Below are 19,936 nucleotides of genomic sequence, written 5' to 3'. Positions count from 1 at the left end.
GCTACAAAATGTCTAAATATTATTCCATGAGTCATAGTAATGTATAGCTTATTTCGTTCATATTCAATGACATAAATGGACGTTTCGCCGACCCTTGGCCCCTGAAAAATTCTCCCATAGTTTATCGTTGCAAAATTTTCAACGCTGATTTCTAGAGTGTTTTGGAGAGTTGACGCTTATAAACTGACTCACGTGTTCAAAACAATAAACAACGTGACGCTTTTAGGTACTGATAGCTGATTTTAGGCTAGTGCTATTCTATCCATAGTCTAAGTCAGGGGTCACCAAACTTTTTTGACCGCGGGCCGGGTATGACTCAAATTGTGTTGAAACGGGCCGGATGAATATTTTTGTCAATGCAATACAATAAATTCACAAATGTTGGGAATATCGCAGAATATAGAACGAGAACATCCTAGGAAAAAAAATTAACAAGATTTCTATATCTAGACAATTATCCTGAGTTTAGCTGTTATCAAAACGTTGCTGTCATGAATTAGAAATGTTACAAAATCCTCGGCAAAAAATGTACGCATCACGTCTGCTCGTAAATATATACTACTACGGTCTGCTAAGTACCGTTACGCCGAGTTGAAATACCTCTCATAAAAACGACTATCTGCTGTAGCTTGGAATACTATAAAATTTTGACATAATTTAGATAAAATAAACAACTATTATCTGGTATTTGATTTTTTTCATTAGCGCATAAATTTCCCAACATTCGACGCTTTTAAAAATTACGCTCCAGTTATACGTAGTGCAAATTAATGATATTGTCTATGGACACCAATAAAATGTATGTGGACGTGTGTATTTCTTTCCTAACTCGATACAATTTTTATGAAGTTCGTACAATCAGCACATCGTTAATTATTACCCACAATGAACCACTGTCAAACTACCATGCACAACTCCAGCGTTTATTTGCGACGATCTTTCGGCGGTGTCAATGACCGTTTCCAGAATAAAAGTCTGAAATAGTCTCAATATACCATAGATGTGACGCACATCGAAAGATTAGTGATTGATATGTGTTATTTTTCCATATTTAGTTCAGTTCTTATCAAAAAAGTAATACAATCATTATGGAAAAAATTGGCCTGTCGGGCGGTACTAAAATTCCGATATCTCCGTTATTTCTTGACCGTTTATTATAAACTTGGTATCGTTTTCTATTTTTACTCAGATCTTTCCACTGGAGCAGTTTTTATTTAAATCGGATGGACTTCAATTTTTTTGTAATATACCTACATGAATATCCCCATTAAAGCAGTACAAAAGTTAGTGTGGCTTTTGAAATTGGAGCAGTACGCGAGGGATTACAGTACTGCACAAAATGCACATTCGACGTTTATTTTAGCACAAAAAACAAACAGTTTCGTCGAAAGCACGCGCCACGAGTGTACAAGTGTTTCGCAGAAAACGTTACGTACTGGTAGAATTCAAAGTCGCAAAAACGAAGTTTTGTTTACAACCACGACTGAAAATCTGTCAGGGTGACAAAAGTGTCTGAGCGGACGCGGAAAGGCCTATTATTACGTCACTTTTTTGCATCTTGCCGATTGGCCAATGTTACGAAATAAACAAAGACGACGATGCTCATGAAAATCTCCCTTGGAAAAAAATTTAGCCATTTTTGTGTGTTATTGCGGACCGGATAAAATGACGCCGCGGGCCGGATAAAATGACGTCGCGGGCCGGATCCGCCCCGCGGGCCGTAGTTTGGTGACCCCTGGTCTAAGTTATGTGATTTAATAACTATTTTTTAGAAACACAACTAAAAACTGACGAATAACACGCAAAACTACCAAAAAGAGGCAATACTTACAATCACGCTACAATATCTGTCTAAGCCAGGGGTGGGCAACCTTTTTTGACTCGCGTGCCAAAATCGGCAAATTTTATCGACAAAATTGTTCCGCGTGCCGACCGAAATTAAAAACAATGCTTTGCCACTTTTAAAGCAGAAATACACAATAATAAACCTTTTAAACGTGTACAGACAGATTCAATAATCGGGAAAATATCAGTTTGACAAATAGATTTGATTACTTTTCTTATTCTATATCAGCTGCATTACCGCTGATAAAGATTTTACATTGGGTTTATATTTTATAACTTCCAGGCTACTCCTATTACGAGACTCAATAAAGGGTGCTCCCGAAGTATGCGAACCAAGATGGCGGATATCGGAACGTAACATGGGTAACAGGTTAGGGTTAGGCAATAATTTTTTTCCAATTTTCCTCATTTTAGTCCTATTATCAGTTCGAAGACTAGCCAAGAGCCTCCGGTAGTATTTATACCTAAAATTATGGCCTAACCCTAACCTAGTACACATATTACATTCCGATGTCCGCCATCTTGGTTCGCATACTTCGGGAGCCCCCAATAAAGTTCATAACTGAGAACCAAAATTCACAAGCATAATATGTAGATGAAAACATGGAGAGTAATGCAGTTGCAAAGTTTTTAGAACACGAAAAATTCTCGGGCATCCCAATCACGCAATAGTTCGTTTCTGCACTCCTCTCTTGTCTTCCCTTCCCTAATCGCTTATACTTCTTTCGAAATCAATTTATGACAGTAAGTTAGCAAGTAACTCTAGCCAACATGAGCTTTACAACTTCATAAATCAAGTAGAAATGAAGAGAAAGGGTGGCACAGGCACAGCGCTCTTCATAATATATTTATTTGTAGCCATATACGCAATGAAAGGGCAAAAAGAGTTTAAATAAATAACGGATTGTTAACAAACCATAATGAATAAACGAAAACCGAGTTTCATCAGATAATTCATAGTCTTGAAGCTTTTTACCTGAAGGAGAATGATCTCAATTCCGAGACCTCGCTCGTGTGCCGAATAAATGGGCTCGCGTGCCAGGGGTTGCCCACCCCTGGTCTAAGCGAAAGAAGTGTCTGAGCGACGGCATAAATTCCAATTGTTACGTCATAGTTAACTTATTGCTGATTTGTAATTGGTACAGAAATAAACAAGGAACCGATGCCCGGGGAAACATCCGTTGTTCTTGAATGATCAAAATGTGTAAAGGACCGAGGAGATAAAGATCTAAGATAATATAAAGTTAGAATATATTTTATTACTAGTGAACAGGTAGGGTTAGGATAAAGTCTGCTGACAATTTATTTTTGACTCTCAAAGGATTGGAACTTGAATTCATTTTGTTATATTATCCGTCCGCCGCACTTTTGAAAACAGAGAGGACGCAATGGTGCCGCATATCTACCATCAGGAAGATAAGATACAGACAAAATTTGTTAAATCCAGGTTCGGGGTCGAATAATGCGTTTCGATTAATGTGGATTTATTTCAGACTCATAAAAGTATCATCTTATTTCCCGTAGAAACTAGAAAGGCATCCGCATTTTGTCACCCCGATGTAAGTAGCTTTTTATCTGCCTGATGGTGTGTGTCAAATGAACTATGTCGAACACGTAACAAAGAGAGTTAGCTCGACGCGGCCTACAATCGTAGGCAGCCACATTTGACGGAATAGAAAAAATGTATTTCCATCAATTGAATTAAAATAAAAAAATTTGGATTAAAATATGGGATCTCATAACATTTAGACCCAATTTGATAATAATGAACAAAATAATAAAGCAACATCCTGTGGAATTGTCCCATCTTTAAATTTCAAAGCCGACCTATTACGCTACTTGCGAGAAAAGCGATTCTCTCTTCAAAATAGAACGCGCCACCACACGACTAACAAGTTGTAACAACGACGACAATTTATCAAAACGATTAAATATATATATATATATAGACAGTGGATTATAAATCACCTAGGCCTATTCAAAAAGATTTTGCCACATACAGTATCAGAAAAGATTCATTATACACTGAGTAACAGCCAGCTAACTTTTGCCAATTCAAAAATTATTTAAAGGTTATGACGCTCGATTATCTTTCAAAATACAAATACGGTAGGCCTACTGATGTTCTAAAGTTGTGTCCAATTTCGAAATCACATAAGCCTGTGCTTCTGCGGTATTCTAATTGTGTATTCTTAACTGCGTACACTGCAGTTGGTTGAATCAACCCCCAAGCCATATTCCCACGTTAGTTTACCATATTAGGTGGATAATTCTTTATCGGTCTCATTTCTAATGTGTGTATTACAAATTTTAACATGACATGAATGCTTATGTTTTCCAGATTACGAGTAACGTTCTTGTAGAACTCTATAAAACAGAATGTAGAGTAGATATACGAATTACGAATACAAGGTGAAATGAAAAATATAACTGTATCAAGTCATGAAGAACGGATGATTGCAATATAGTGGATTGAGTCAGATATAAAAGGAAGTAGGGTACAAAAAGTATTGCCTCATTAGTATTACTTTTATTTGTTTCGAAATTCTTTATCTGTAGCGTTCGGGAATTCGATCTTTAATCGCTTCCCTGGTACAAATGAAGTAATAAATCCCCAATTATATTACGAAAAAATTAGCATAAATGCATAAAAACCTTTGGCTAAATTGAAATAAAAAATGTATATAAAAATTATAAGATAACATATATATAGTATGATCGTCCTAATATAATAACCCAATACCGAAGCAACAATGAATATATACGGGGTAATTTATTGGCGACAGTAATGATTACCCGGTGGTGTTTTGTTGTATCTCTCCAACGGACATAATGCAACAATATTACAAGCAATTGCTGGATTTAGAACAGGTTGAGGAGCATAGCAAGCTAGCCTTCTCTGTATATTTTCCATTTCCTGTAGTTTTGCATACTTGCGGTACGCTAATAATGATTTCACTTGCCTTCGTAACACGTTATATCATTAGGAAACGGTTACCTTGATAAATTTTAAAGTAAGTTTGTTTCAGAAAGCTTGTATTGCCAAGTATAAAAGTTCCATGTAGTGAGTTTATTACAGTCATTTTATCAGTACCCCAAGCTAGACAGGGCTAAGTTTTTTTATTGTGAGTTTGTTTTACCTCGGATAGGAAAATGAATCACATGCGTGGCGTTACGTAAGTCCGAAATGCGCAATTCAAGAGAGTGTGTCACACGGCGTCCTTATTCAAATGAAACGTAGTCTGTCTATCTGACTGTATGTATCAGTTGAAATCTCCACATTTTCATAACGCTATTTTGTCATTTGATGTTTCAGACAAAGAATAAATCATGTCATCTTTAAAGTTTGTTAATAACATACTGCTAATTTTTTGTGCTGGTATAATATGCATGTGCACAGTTGAAGGTGAGTATATAAATATATTTTTTTTTAAGTTTGTTTATAGCAATATGATTTCCGTGCTGAAACAAAAATAAAATGATATAGAATATGAAGGAACATGAAATTAACTCCCTCTTTGTACGATCCAAAAAAAGTTTCAAATTTTCTGAAACCAACCATGACGAATTTAAACGCAATATATTATGTAACACTTCGATTTACATATTTTGCCATCGACTAGAGGTTTTTGTGCGGGAAATAAATTTTCCTGGAGATAAGTTTTTAATATTCAAAATAACTAATACGTAATTTACAGGTCAAACATGCGAACCCTTAACGGATCCCGTGTATGGTTCGGTTAGCTGTACTGGCAATCAGGAGAACGATAGATGTGACATTCAATGTGATCAGGGTTACGAATTATCAAGTAGCAGCACCGAATCTAGACATTGCGTTTGTTCAGACCCTACAAATTGTTTCTGGAACGGAGTCGAAGCCTCATGCGACCTTGGTAAGAAAAGGAGGACATTTTTACCATGGATTTTATATATTTAGTATAGCGGTATAAATGGTTCTGAACCGAATGTAATACAAACGCCATCATCTCCATTTCAACAACGTCCAGTGCTCCGTAGTCCATAATTAGACACAAGCCATTTATCTGCTTGTTGATCTTGACATTTTTATTTGAATGCTCCAATCAGTGGTGTGCAATCTACGGCCAACAAGGGAAAAAGATCAATTTATTATTCATGGCGTTGCAATGCCTCTTTTGTGACTGCAACTACTAGAAAGCCTATCTTGGATAAAGGTGCGGCCCGCAGGTTCATCCAGTTATTTGTATCTGGCCCTCCTGTATTAAAGGTTGCACGCCCCTGCTCTAAATTATAACAACCAAATATTGTTTCAGTTGTGGACACATGTCCTCCGCCAACTCTATCTGGAACTACCTACAATCTCATTGACATCGCTCCGACAGGAGCAGTTGCAAGAGTCACTTTTACACCGACCGTTAATTCTGCTACCGGATGGTCTGTCATTGTCATATTTTCCAGGTAAATATCTTGCCATTCAAACTCAGCAAAAAACCGCTGTCGTACTGTCAATTTTGTTCCTAGTCAATATTTTTTTAAGTTTTTCATCCCATTACAATTAATGTGTCATTACGATTAACGTAGACTAACGTATATATTTTCACACTTTTATAGTGCGCTCGATGAGGGAATCGAAGTAGTATCCTACAGTTCTAGACTATCAGCTATTAGCTCAAATCGACAGGTTTTAACTTTTACTAATCGCGATTACAACGAGGATGTATCAACAAGACAACAGTATTCTTTTACTTTCATTATTACTGGAACAAACCTGTTGAGTCATTCCACGTTATTTACGGGTAAGTATAATTTTTTACAATATGGGTGTGGTTATTAATTTTCATCAAGTAATGAAAATTATACAGAAAAAAATGGGTTGCTATTAAAAAAAAAACGATTTTAGCTCGAAGACAAGATTTCCTTCAAATATTTTAGTAACATCGAAGCGTGTCTACTGTGTTAGTTTTACAAGTATAGCCTATATGCTTTTATTATAGTTCAACGAGATATTAAAACTTTTATTTTGACCATAGCAATGGTGGGCTTTTACGAATCTCCAATTGAAGATGCGTCATGTTTTCTGACGATTAATCCCGTTAACCCTCTCCCTACGACGACTTCAACATCTACTGTCTCGACCTCAAGTCAATCGACAACGACTACAACTACACAATCTACAACCCCCACTACTACAAGTACACCAACTACTACTACCCCTACCACGACAACTACTCCTACCACGACCACATCGACAACGACGACTACGGGCGGTAGTTCAATTCCGAATGGTTGCCAAGGTAAATTAGCATTTTTTACTACAGGCGGAGAGTATGATCGGCTGTCAACAATGCGTAATTGACCGAAAAACTGCAATATTTTCCCCATATATATTGCATTGAAATAGAACTTGAACTGCCCAATAATTCGTTAGCTCTATTTCGGTTCCATATTCATACCGACAAATCTTTTTGGGTGTATAATGTGTAATAATACGACCAACATACAAGTAATAATCTTGAAATTGTCAGAAATCGTTTATGAAATTGACAACCCTGGATGGTCGGACCAAGGACAATATAGATTTATTTTCCGATACAAAGCACCAGTGGGAAATTACAAAGATTGGATCATCAAAGTTGTATTTTCGGCCGAAGTTACTGAAGTGGTGGTATGTATCAATTCATATTAGAATATATTTTATAGGTAAGCATAATAATTATGATCGAGTTCTTGTAGTAAAAAATGAAATGCAGATTTCTCACAGTTAATAAATTCTAAATAATTGCTGTTTACTTCCACTTTTTCTCTTGTTATGATTTTTACCTAAAAGTTCCTAAAGTCGCACTATTTCGTTAGTATCATTATATCGTTAATCACTAATCATATAGACATATGATTCCGTTGCTGACGGGCCTTATACCGGAGGAAGGGTTTGGTTATTCACACCACAGACATGGAATGATGATATGACAAATCAACAAATGGATGCAATCGGAATGAGTGTGGCTGCAGATAATTCGGCACCAGATGGTATTTTCTTAATCTTATTTATTCGTGATTTTTGAATATAATTCTATAAATTGTAAAATAATGTGATAGCCTATTATTATTGGTATACGATTTTTATTTTTGCGCCCTAAAACAGGTCACTGGTTTTTGCTATTAGTACAAAATTCATCAATATTTAACCTAATATTAATATAAACTTGAAATACTAATATAATATATGAAATAGCTGTTTTTTAATACTTATGTATGAACAATTGGTGACCGTACATTTGAACCCATGTACATTTGAACCCATGCGTATATCCACGGGTTCAATCTATATGCGGGTGCTAAAACCCATGGGTTAGGGTTAGTATGGGTTTAACTATCCGTGAAACAAAAAAAATTCCATAGGTGCAATAGCATACAGGTGCAATTGTCATGGGTTCAGTGTACGTGGGTTCAAATGTAATGGAACCTGAACAATTATATCGGTAAATGTGTTGCATTGGTATTTGTCAACCATCGCTTGTAAAGTATTTCTCTATTATAGGAATAGCCATATTATGCAACAATGGAGTGGTACCAGATCTCAGCATAATTTCTACCGGTACTGGAGCCACCACTCAGACTTCCAGTTCTACGACAACAACTACGTCTCAAGGAGTGACAGAAACTACCACAGTTGGACCAACTCCAACTACTGATGGTTCTACAGGACATTTACCCGCAAGTTCAAGTCAAACTGTACCGAGTTTTTCAGCTTCACCCGAAAGTGGTATGCTTTTAGGACTTGTAAAAGATTCTACAGTATATTACTACCATAAAACACATAGCGTATAAGTGAATTATGTCGTGGCCATTGATTTTGAATTGTTCGTGGGGCGCCTCCTAACTTTGCCAGTCAAATAAAAATGCTTTAAACATGGTTACTACATTGTTAACTGAATGCAGTTATTATTAATACAGGCTTGAAAATTAAGACAAAAAACAAAACAAAAAAAAGGGGCAAACGCTTCGTCAGACTGTCAAAAGTTTGGAGGACGGGCAACAAAACGATTATCATAAACATGCAAACAAATTCTACGCACATTAGAGTATATTGTTTATCTTTTATAGAGATTAAAATGGCTCACCAACTAAAAGGATTTTTGGCACAAAATTTTTGCTCATTTTCGTTATATCTGCGTAATGCCCGTACGCGACTTTATGTACGTCGACGTAATTTTTATTTACTGTTTCTCATTCAGAACGCGATCCCTACGATTTCAACGAACTTCTCCACTTATCAATTCTTTTCTACGAAGCCCAACGTTCAGGCGAGCTCCCTGCAACGAATCGTATTCCGTGGAGAGGTGATTCCGGACTCAAAGATGGATGTGTTGGTGGAACTTGCATCGATCTGATCGGTGGCTGGTATGACGGTAGGTATCTCGATCGAAAACTAATTTTAAATTCAGCGATTACTGGCTAGTTGAAATAATTCTACTTGATGCCTATTTATGAGGCTGTGTAGTTTAACGTTCGTTCCGGTCGGGCTTGAAATTTCAAATCCCGTGTAGTCAGTAATCGGTGTCAAGGTTATTGGCATCCAATAATTCGGAATCGTAGTTGAAATTTTATTAGAATAAACGCTTCTAAATCAGAAAGTTATTTTTGTGGTGTTCATAAATAGACTCCAAAGTCGATATTTTTAAAATGAATATTCATATTTGCCAATCCGAGGCCAGTAGTCGGATTATTTTTCTCCGACTTTAAACAGCTCCCTTTTCTCATGGACGCTTTGCATTTTATCTTTCCCAATTCTTTATAATATTAAATAGCGGAGCGGGACTCTACAACAATAGCTGTTGCTTGCTAGGGATATTTGCATATTTATAACACTCTTTCCGTGTATAACTCTATAGCTGGTGATTTTGTGAAGTTTGGATTTCCGATGGCCGCTTCAGCTACTGTGCTTGCTTGGGGAATGGTGGAATTTCAAAATGCGTATGAAGATGCTGGGGAATGGGTGAATGCCCTTGATATGTTGAAGTGGGCCACTGATTATTTTATTAAAGCTCATGTGTCGCCAAACGAATTGTACTTTCAGGTAAACTACTGTGATTTTTTTATCAGATTTTCCAAATTTTTCTGGCATAACCAATGCAAACAACTAATAATCAGGCCTGTATTTTGAAATGATAAATTACAGGAAAACTAATTTTTTTATGAAATTACCACTATGCATATTTAATCTATCACTTCAATTTAGGTAGGGAATCCAACTGTGGATCACGCTTATTGGGGGCATCCCGAGACAATGACAATGGAAAGGCCAATATTCAAAGTTGATGAGGCAAATCCCGGGACTGAAGTAGCTGCAGAGACAGCCGCTGCCTTCGCAGCTTCGTCCATTGTTTTTCGTGCTTCAGATAATGCTTATGCTGAAATCTTACTAAATCACGCTCTAGAGCTCTACCAATTTGCTTGGGATTACAGGTACATTTAATCGCGCATTCGATTTTTAACGTAGATCACCAATCACTTATGGGTTTTATCCGATAGACACTGTAAAAGCAATGTTATCGGTACTCCCGTATCGGAACGTAGTATGTGTACCAGGTTATGGTTAGGCCGGCCTAGATTTTAGGTACAAATACTCCGGGTGTCATCTTGCTAGTCCCCGATATCGTACTCGTAATATAACTAAAATAAGGAATATTGGAATAAAATTATGGCTCAACCCGAGCCTGGTACACATACTACGTTCCGGTGGCCGCCATATTGGTTCACATGCTACGGATATTATCATATAAAAACTTATGATGTACTTATATAAATTAACCGCCGTTCTTAAATACAATACAATTTGTTTATATTTCAGAGGGAACTACCAGGAGTCTGTACCGGAATCAGGGATAGCAAATTATTACCCATCGTACAGTGGTTACAATGATGAACTGATGTGGGCAGCAATGTGGATGTACAAAGCTACTGGCGCCGAAGAGTATTTGAACGACGCGATTGGGCTGAAAAATACAGTTTACAATGGACAATTTTCGTGGGATCAAAAAGGACCAGGAGCTTTGGTAAATATTTCGACAATTACTTTATTGCAGAAACTGATATGTCGACGAAAAAATCTCAAGTCATTTCCTATGTCAGTGTACTATCTACCTTCAAAACTAAATACTGTCGAACGTATTACAAGTATACTCTGTCACGTTGCTTGCAAGAATTTCCCGCGCTTTTCCATGATTTGTATACGAACTATTGTGACTCAAAAATAGACTATCGCTAGTCTCAACAAAAAGTATCTAATTTAAAGAATAAAATAGCTTGAAAAAATGGGTAATGAACATTTTCATCGTTTCACAAATTTTCAATTAAATTCAAAATTATTTAAGGCTCTTTTAAGTCAGGAGAGAAGTGAGTATAAAGGAGATTTATTTGCTGGCATCGACTACGTGATGACAATAGATAAAACTCCTGGTGGCCTTACGCATTTTTCGGAATGGGGTTCCAACAGATACGCAGGTAGATTACTAAATTTTACATTATATATATATATAAAAATTTCTTTATTTAGTACAGGATGAAACAAAATAAAAAGCTTTAGGTTTTAAAGTTCACTGAAATACGCAGTATGCACTGTATCATGATCTCAACAAATTCCGGGGAAATTACTAGATTTTTCATCCTGGACAAAACATGGCTTATTTTTCTTTATTTCACATATATCACAGTGAACTATATTGATCTTCCAATCCCTATATTCAAGTCAGCTAGTCATTTCTGATAAATGTCCAAGCTAAAAATGTCCTCCGGAGAATTTGTGCTACATGGAATCACCTTTCTCTGAGTATAGGTAAACTTAAACTTGATCAGATTTATTTGATCTCCCAACTTTTTTTTGGCCTTTCATCTTCACGACGTCAAATTGACATTGTTTTATGATGCCTTGAATTTTCACTAAATATTTAAATCCCTTTAATCTTGCTTAAAACAGCAAACTTTGCCTTGATTGCATTGGTGGCGGCAAAAATGGAAGGACTGGACACTTCAAGTGGGCTTGAATATTATAATTACGGAAAAGATCAAATTTACAAAATGTTAGGTGACGGAGATAACGCAAGAAGTTATGTTGTTGGATTTGGAAATAATTCACCTCAAAGTCCCCATCACAGAGCCAGGTAATATATTATTAAACTTTGGCTTTTGTAGTTTTATGGAACACACACTATTACAGCAGAAGTGTTTATTGCCACTGAATTACTTTTTCTCCACTGACTTACTTGATCGCAAATGACTTGCTTAATCGCCACTGATTTATTCAATCGCTAATGACTTACCTAATCGCCAATGAATTATCTTTTCGCCACTGACTTAACTTACTTTTCAATGACTTACTCAATTGCCAATGACTTACGCGATCGCCTCTGACTTATTTAACTCCCATTGCCTTACTAAATCGCCAGTCATTGTTGACTTAATACTGATTGGTCAGTGTTACGGAAATAAATAAGAAAATCGATGCTCTGTAAAACATCCATAACTTGCAAACATGCGTCTAAACAATTGAACATTTCATACAGTTCCTGTGGAATGTGGACTGAAAATGATCCCGATTCACAAGTTTGTGATTGGAATGACAGAGATGCACAGGGACCGAATCCGTTGATTTTATACGGAGCACTTGTGGGCGGACCCGCAGGAGATGGGTCATACACAGATAATCGAAACGATTTTAGAGCAAATGAGGTAGCTGTCGATTACAATGCTGGTTTTCAGTCAGCTGTAGCAGGTAAAATTGTTTTTCTTCTTGTTCATTTTTAAACAAAGTTTCAAAACAATATAGATAATATGCTAATCGAATGGATATTACAGAATCAAAGATTTTTAACGTGGCTAATAAACAGGCATCATTTTGATATGAATTCAAAAAGGCACACAGATTTCAATGTGTAGGTCACGAAAATACCCAAACTTTGCTTTATGATTATTCGTGTTTACGTCCAGAGCTAATTTCCCTACATCAGAAAAAAATAAGAAAATTATAATAAGATATCGACCTTAATACCTTATTCAACAACTACAAAATGACATTTATTCTCCTTGTGTGGCATGCTTTTAAAACGATGCCACACGCAACAACGATTCGAAGTTGACAGGTGACATTTTAAGTATTTTAAACCTAATTTTTAAGTATCTAAAGTTTTTCTATTTCTTTCTTCAGATAAATAAATATAGTTGTTTGTTTTACATACTGCTCGGAAATAATTAGGGACTAACATGTTAATTTTCAATCCTTATTCTAATCTTACTATTTGTAATGTTTTTCAGCTTTGAAATATTTCGTGATGCAGAACAGATCTTCATAAACATTGTAATTCGTTCGATCTATTATATAACACTGAAGACATTATTGACAATATGGTTTATTCACACACTCATTATTTGTCCATATCCTAACCATATACCATATAAGATTACTTCAAAGAAAAGCTTCTATTGGATATTTTCTAGGTTCAAAGTTAATAGCTAAAAACATAATAATATTTTTTGACGTCCCAATTCAATTGGATACAATTTTGACATTGTTAACTTGGTTATTTTATTTTTAAGAGTTGATTTCAAAGAATTCTCGTAATTCTGCAAGATTGTGGGCGTACTACATTGTCATAATAATAAACCAATCAAATGTATTCACGAAATAAAAATTACAGTGATCGAATGAATAATGCTTCAATGATGTATATTCATATAAAGCAGTTTTTTTACATTTAAAGGTCGAGAAACTTAGTTGTATTGAATAATACAGTATGACAGTACCCAATGTCATTTATGTTAAAACAGGCACGTAGTCTCCAATGAATAGCACCAACGCGTTGTAAATAGGCCTAGCTTTAAGCGTTAGACCTTTTTAAATACGCTTTGTGACAAATTCTGGAAACTTAATTGTGTGATAACACCTGCCTTATTTCAATCAGATGTATGTCCCAATTAATTACGTCTTAATTAATGACATAAAATCAATCGCAGATATAATACTGTAGATCTTGAACGAAATGTCATAGCTGATGTCACGTTGAACGATACACGTTTTATTGACATATATAAATGCAATTGTCATTACAATAAATATCATCTGTACCCAATTGATTATAAATATGTGTGCTGGAACTTGGCATTGTTATATCTGGTCAAACATAAACTACACTTGATACTCGGGCACGAAATGATTTATATAATATACATGTGAACGGATTGTGACGTTATCTGAAATTCTACTTTATTTGTGTGGCGCGATTGACAATGTAACAGGATGAAGGAGTATATATATATAAGTTAGATAGAGGGCTTAGGCGCTTGCATAGTACTTGTTAAGGGACTGTTTTGTTTTTATAGTCACTAACTTCTATTGCAATGTTTGGGCGAAGTTAATACCAAAGGTAAATTAAGAAGGTACTCCCGAAGTATGTGAACCAATATGGCGGTCACAGAAACATAGTATGTGTACCAGGTTAAAGTTGGGCCATTATTTCAGGTACAAATACTACGGGAGTCACTTGGCTATTGCCCGAACTCGTTATAGAACTAAAATTGGAATAAAATTATGGCCTAACCCTAACCTGGTACACATACTACTTTCCGGTGTCCGCCATCTTGGTTCACATACTTCGGGAGTACCAATAAGAATATGGCTGATTTTGGATTATTGATTTTTCGTTTGAAACGTCTGATAGGTTATAAAATGGAAATATAAACCGATGATCTCCGATAATGTAATATCGCGAGCAGCAAACAAGAATAAGTTTCTCGTCTTGTTATATTCTTCCAGGGCATATGATATTGCTAACGGAGATACTAAGTGTAGATTTATAGTGAGATCAATGGTCATAAACAAAACTCTCATCATTTCAACAAAAAAATGCAAAACAGTAAAAGAAAATAATTATCAATGTATTTAATCTGCAATAGAGTCAGAACAAACGTCATATTTCATCTTCTAGGTGCAATTCATCTCAGACCGCATTCACGATAGAACCATTTTTACAAATCTGTTTTTCTAATTTATTAGAGCTTTTTAATTTATTAATTATTAGTGTATTTTCATTTTTTCTATTGAACAAGATTAATCATAAAATTTCGCAAAAAAAAATAAATTCATGCTCTTCAAAAATTTTGCTTCTGAATATTTATTTTTCAATATTAATCGAACGCACGATTCAATGTTGAGAAAGTGCCATTTTACCACAATTTCTAAAAATAAAGCATATCTACCTAGTGGATGAACACTAAATACCAATCGAGAATTATTTATCGAAATGACTTTTTACCACCCGACGTCGCCTATAAAAACCTGAGAGATTGATTTTGTGTTTATCTGCGAAGGAAGTTGTATATACAGAGCATTGGGAGTGCCAATAACAAACATCATCGCTTTACAAAAGACGCTCTGATAGAGGAACTAGAATTTTAAAAATAACCTTCCCAGATCAAACTTTGTTTTTGAATGAATTTGACACAACGAATTTGTGAACTTCGAAAAACTGAAATCCAAGTTCATCGTGTATGTTCAATTAAAAATGATGCCTTTCACTGTAAAATTTGCTTGAACACTTGATAAATACTTCGGGCGTCACCCTCACATGTTTTCTATATATATATATCATAAATAACCGTATCACAAATTAAAACTCATCATATTGCGATGGCTTCATGAAAAAACTTTATATGTATGCTGCTATAAATATGGTATAACTTTAATTTTAGGATACAGTGTATATCATAATTTAGAATATCATACTTGTTACATAAGCATGAAAGAACAACAACTCACAAAACTTCGTCCAAGTGAAATTTATTTCACGATGACATATATACCAAACACATTCAAGATGGGCCCTGACACTCACGGACGGGTTCACAAAAACACACGGATACAGGATATGATTGACTTAATCAAACTAGGAGAAAGAAAAGTTGAAGATATCCCCACAATGAGAGTATTTTCTCACAATGGTCAATGGAAAACGTTGAATAATCGGAGACTGTACTTGTTTCGTATGTTAGAAAAAGATGGAGTTCTGACTCACATCAGGGTTGAAATAATTAAGCATCGTCATTGCGAAAATGAAACCTATAAAGCCGGAGATTTTTATATTCCTAAGAAACATTGGGGAAATAAATGGTCACATTGGTTCCGCAGTATATTGTGTGCTGTAGTCATAATATTTGTTATTTCTTTAGTTGTAGCGATTGTTTTAGTTACCTGTTAAAATGCTGTTCAATTTATAATTTCATTAAATTTTCTTGCCGTGGCCATGTGTGCTATTTTTGTAGTGTTATCCAAAGTTTGAAAATATAGTAACAATGCGATGTAGCCCGTTGATTTTCAATAGTAGTTGGTAATGATTGATAGCGAAACACCAATTGGGAATTTCTCTATTATGGAAACTAAAAATTGTCTCGATCCATTTTGGCATAAAAAGGAGCGAAAACACCAATATTTTATGACTTGATCGGGAAAATACCTAACACTTTCGAATTCATTGCTACAAAGAGCAAAATGCAAACTCAAGACACAAAATGCTGAAATGCCAATGAGAATTTTTTAAGACAGTATGCAAATAGCTAGAAAAAGCAATGATTTTACAATGCAATATCTTGGTATACTTCGATGGGAACAAGTCTTCCATTTTTACAGCGAGTGAAGAATGCAAACAGACAGGTTTTTCGTCCTCCAGGGTTCTCAGTTTCAGACATTCTTTTCAGATTTTTCAAGATTTTTTTTCAAATATTTATCCATCGTGACAAAAATGATTGATTGAACGTGAGGTAAGATGAATGAATAAAGTTGGCAGACTGCCACCACTGATAAATTCTAAAAAGGGCTTAATAAAGTTCTGTTATACTGGCTTTGAACTTTAAAACCAGATTCAGAGATTTTTAGAGTTCGTGTCGTGCAGGGTGAATTTTGATTTATAATTTGTTTTCATGATTTATTGTATATATATCATGAATATGTCATTTTGAATGAATTGAGAAGCAACAATTTGACGCGAATGCCTGATTGTCTTTCACAAAACACAAGTGAACAAGAAAATATATTTCTAGCCCATTCTGCTGATATATTAGAAAATATAAAAACTAATTATGTTGAGTTATGGCGACATTACGTTTACATTTATATTTTACTCATAATGACTGCAAAAATTGTATTTAAGCATATTTTCACGAAGTGTTAATTAGAAAAAATGTTTGCATTTTTTTTATTTCGAATAAGATTTAATTTTATTTTTATTTCATTTTTTTACTATTTTCTGTGTGAAATTTTTAACTTGAAAAATTAAAACCCGGCGATTAAATGTAACGTATAGTAATGTAAGTCAGTTCCTTTGAAATCTTTTGTCACAAATATGTTTTCAAATTTAAAAATTCCATTAAATCTTGTCATTCCCAAAACCCGTAATATTCAATTTTTTGGCACACGATCTTTGTTGCGGTCTTCGGGATTCTAAATACACAGCGTTGATGAAAGTTTGTATTGAAAAACAAAGATCAGAAACATTTATCGCAAACATTCCGACGATTGGTGATAATTCATCTTCTCGAAAATAAGGAAGACGAAAAATGACGCGACCATACACATACGATAAAGGTGAAAAGGTAGGACGTAGAAAAATGAATATTTCTTAAGATATTTGTATTTATTCGAAGAAGCTGTTGATGAGTACACTGTAAGACTAATCAGTACTCATTAAATGAAATATATATATTCCATTCATTCAATGTCTATACATCAGCTTATAAAATGTGAAATCACTCAAAACAGTTTCATGAATCCTTATTTTGAAATGATTTTGTGCCCAATGCAATATTGGAATTTATTGGATAACGTAACAAATTTACCAAAATTCCGAAAAACAGCGTTCTCTGTGCCTGCGGCAATAAGTTTGAATCGGGAAGAATTTGGCATGAACATTAAAAACACATCGGTGTTTATAAAATACTAAGTAATAGATATAAATATATTTTATTTTTTCTCTTACAAGATCTATAAAAGCAATGCATATCGACATGCATACAATGCGCAAATCGCGTAAGAAGTTCACAATGAATCTGTATGTGTTGTCGATTTTTTTGGTGGCTGGAATACAAATATCTGGATCGAGTGCTCAAGAATTTATTCCTACTGAGTTTTTCAAACAATTTGATGACGAGGTTTAAACTTTTTAATGCTTTTATTTATTTTAATATGCTGTTGTATTTTAACTACACATGTTTTACCTAAAGGTATCTCCAAACGAAGCTTCAATGTTTGATTTTCCGATGGAGAAAGGCTTTGATCGTCACAAGCATAAAAGATGCGCTCGTTTCAGGTTTATCGTTTTTATTAGAATACTTACCTTTTAGGTAATTAATTCAACAATCGTAACTTATAGAGTGACAGAAGGTGGAGCTGTAAAACACATGCGATTCTTTATCGATGCTGCATAAAGCGCAATATTTAATTATGTATTTGTTTCTGGAAGTAAAGAAAAAATTTGAAAAACTTAAGACGTTTTATATTTCCATTAATCCTACTCGCTTCAACAGATATTCGTCTCCTCCAGAAGACTCCTGTGATGTTCATCGGTCGCCCTCTGGATCTTGCAGAAGTAGAAAATGTACTCAAGCTTCTTACTAGGGATCGTCTAAATGCATGAAACAAGTCAAACTTTATAGACCATTTTACCACGGAGGTGTCGAATGCATGTAAGTGAAATTATCCGTTACTAAAAAAATCAATAGTTCATTTTATAAATTGATATAAATCGATTATTGTTTGAGTATCTAAATATATATATTCATAGAGCAACTATTTCTTTCCGTTTTGTAGTTCTGCGACTAAAGCATGCTCAGGCAGCAATGCCGACCCAACGATGTATCCGATGCCTCGTGAAAATCTTATGTATCCGGAACCGGTTGAAGCCAATGATGAAGTGGGCAATGGGTGTGAATGTCAGACTATCTGGTTTCTTCGCCAGATTCACACAATTTATGAAATAGAAGAAATGGGGAAATTGTTTAAAGCAAATGTTACAGTGAAAGTAAGAAAAGCATTGTGAAAGATATATATTTGCTTAATCGCTTGCATGTTATGAGAATTCACTTATAAATACGTCACTAGGCGATAATACCCATGTAGTACTTTTAGATACCATTTTTGAAGTTCATTTAAATTTTGGCAACTTTTCCTTGTGTTTATTTTGTGTTTTATAATCTTTTTCAACACAGCGATGTAAAAGAATTATATATCTAACTCATACTTAGATGTCTTAATTTTTTTAAAGTCCATCTTACAACTTGGGAAATGCCTACATTGTACATCACGGATAATATATTGTCCGTTTTTTTTATTAATGAAATAATTCATTGACGTGTCACCACGAAAACCGATAAATTTAGTATAAATATCATGATTTTTCTTTTTTACTGTGTATAGTGTGATCGGATTTATATATTTAGATTCCAAGGAAATGTGAATGCAGAAGGAAGAAGATGCAGATGGGTCCTAATTATGGACGATAGAATATAATCAAACAGTGCAATTTTGTCGTCTTCAATAAAACTGAAAACGACGATTTCTGACCAATATTTGACTATGAGGCAGTAGTTAATGGAACGAAAGGGGCTTAGTTGAATTGACCAAATTTATTTTATCAGAGCTTTAAAAAGTACGAAATTTACTCTCAGTTTGAGATGGTACAGGTCTAAAGGCCAATTGTTTAGAAATAAGATTGCCACGCACACAACATCACATTAGAGGATGGTTTCAATAGTGACACCAACGTCAGGTTAATGCTTCTCCAAGACCACGCGCCTTCACGATTGTCCAACTTGGTTTAGATCAGTGGTTCCCAAACTAGGGTCCGCGAAGCACTTTCTTGGGGTCCGCGGAGGAAATCTGTTATATGGCTCATAGTTAAAGAATGGAAAATTGAATGCTTAAATTGAAACATACACACTTATCGCCTTTTCCTGCTTCACAATCACTGCTGGGACCACTGATTCTTCACCTTCCGATTAGATCACGCTTTCCCAATTGTGATGTCACAAAGCTATGGCCTGTGATATCACAGAGAGAGTTCAATTGCTA

At 35.0% G+C, this 19,936-nt stretch overlaps 2 protein-coding genes across 7 annotated transcripts; both read left to right on the top strand.

Moving 5' to 3' along the window:
- Positions 1–5,075: 5,075 nt before the first annotated feature.
- LOC120348620 (uncharacterized) lies at positions 5,076–14,012 on the top strand. Its single transcript, XM_039418785.2, has 16 exons — positions 5,076–5,251; positions 5,544–5,738; positions 6,138–6,282; positions 6,436–6,620; positions 6,855–7,118; positions 7,350–7,489; positions 7,710–7,851; positions 8,363–8,587; positions 9,060–9,233; positions 9,717–9,901; positions 10,064–10,290; positions 10,676–10,880; positions 11,199–11,328; positions 11,801–11,984; positions 12,387–12,595; positions 13,135–14,012. The coding sequence occupies exons 1-16, from the start codon at positions 5,176–5,178 to the stop codon at positions 13,170–13,172; spliced, it is 2,724 nt and encodes a 907-aa protein (XP_039274719.2). The 5' UTR covers positions 5,076–5,175; the 3' UTR covers positions 13,173–14,012.
- A 3,193-nt stretch (positions 14,013–17,205) lies between these two features.
- On the top strand, positions 17,206–19,421 carry LOC120348678 (uncharacterized). Of its 6 annotated transcripts, none has more exons than XR_013477596.1 (6): positions 17,206–17,455; positions 17,850–18,018; positions 18,091–18,176; positions 18,394–18,552; positions 18,677–18,887; positions 19,306–19,421. XR_013477596.1 is itself a non-coding variant. In XM_078115191.1 (6 exons), the coding sequence occupies exons 4-6, from the start codon at positions 18,500–18,502 to the stop codon at positions 19,366–19,368; spliced, it is 327 nt and encodes a 108-aa protein (XP_077971317.1). In that variant the 5' UTR covers positions 17,211–17,463; positions 17,850–18,018; positions 18,091–18,176; positions 18,394–18,499; the 3' UTR covers positions 19,369–19,421. The 6 variants fall into 6 exon arrangements, 4 of the variants coding, with proteins under 4 accessions (XP_077971317.1, XP_077971323.1, XP_039274813.2 ...); XR_013477595.1 differs by having other exon boundaries at positions 17,206–17,463; XM_078115191.1 differs by having other exon boundaries at positions 17,211–17,463.
- The last annotated feature ends 515 nt before the right edge of the window (positions 19,422–19,936 follow it).

The sequence above is a fragment of the Styela clava genome, chromosome 1, assembly GCF_964204865.1.
Source record: "Styela clava chromosome 1, kaStyClav1.hap1.2, whole genome shotgun sequence".
NCBI lineage: Eukaryota > Metazoa > Chordata > Ascidiacea > Stolidobranchia > Styelidae > Styela > Styela clava.
The sequence above is the reverse complement of the archived record's forward strand: the minus strand, read 5'-3'. Positions and strand labels throughout refer to the sequence as shown.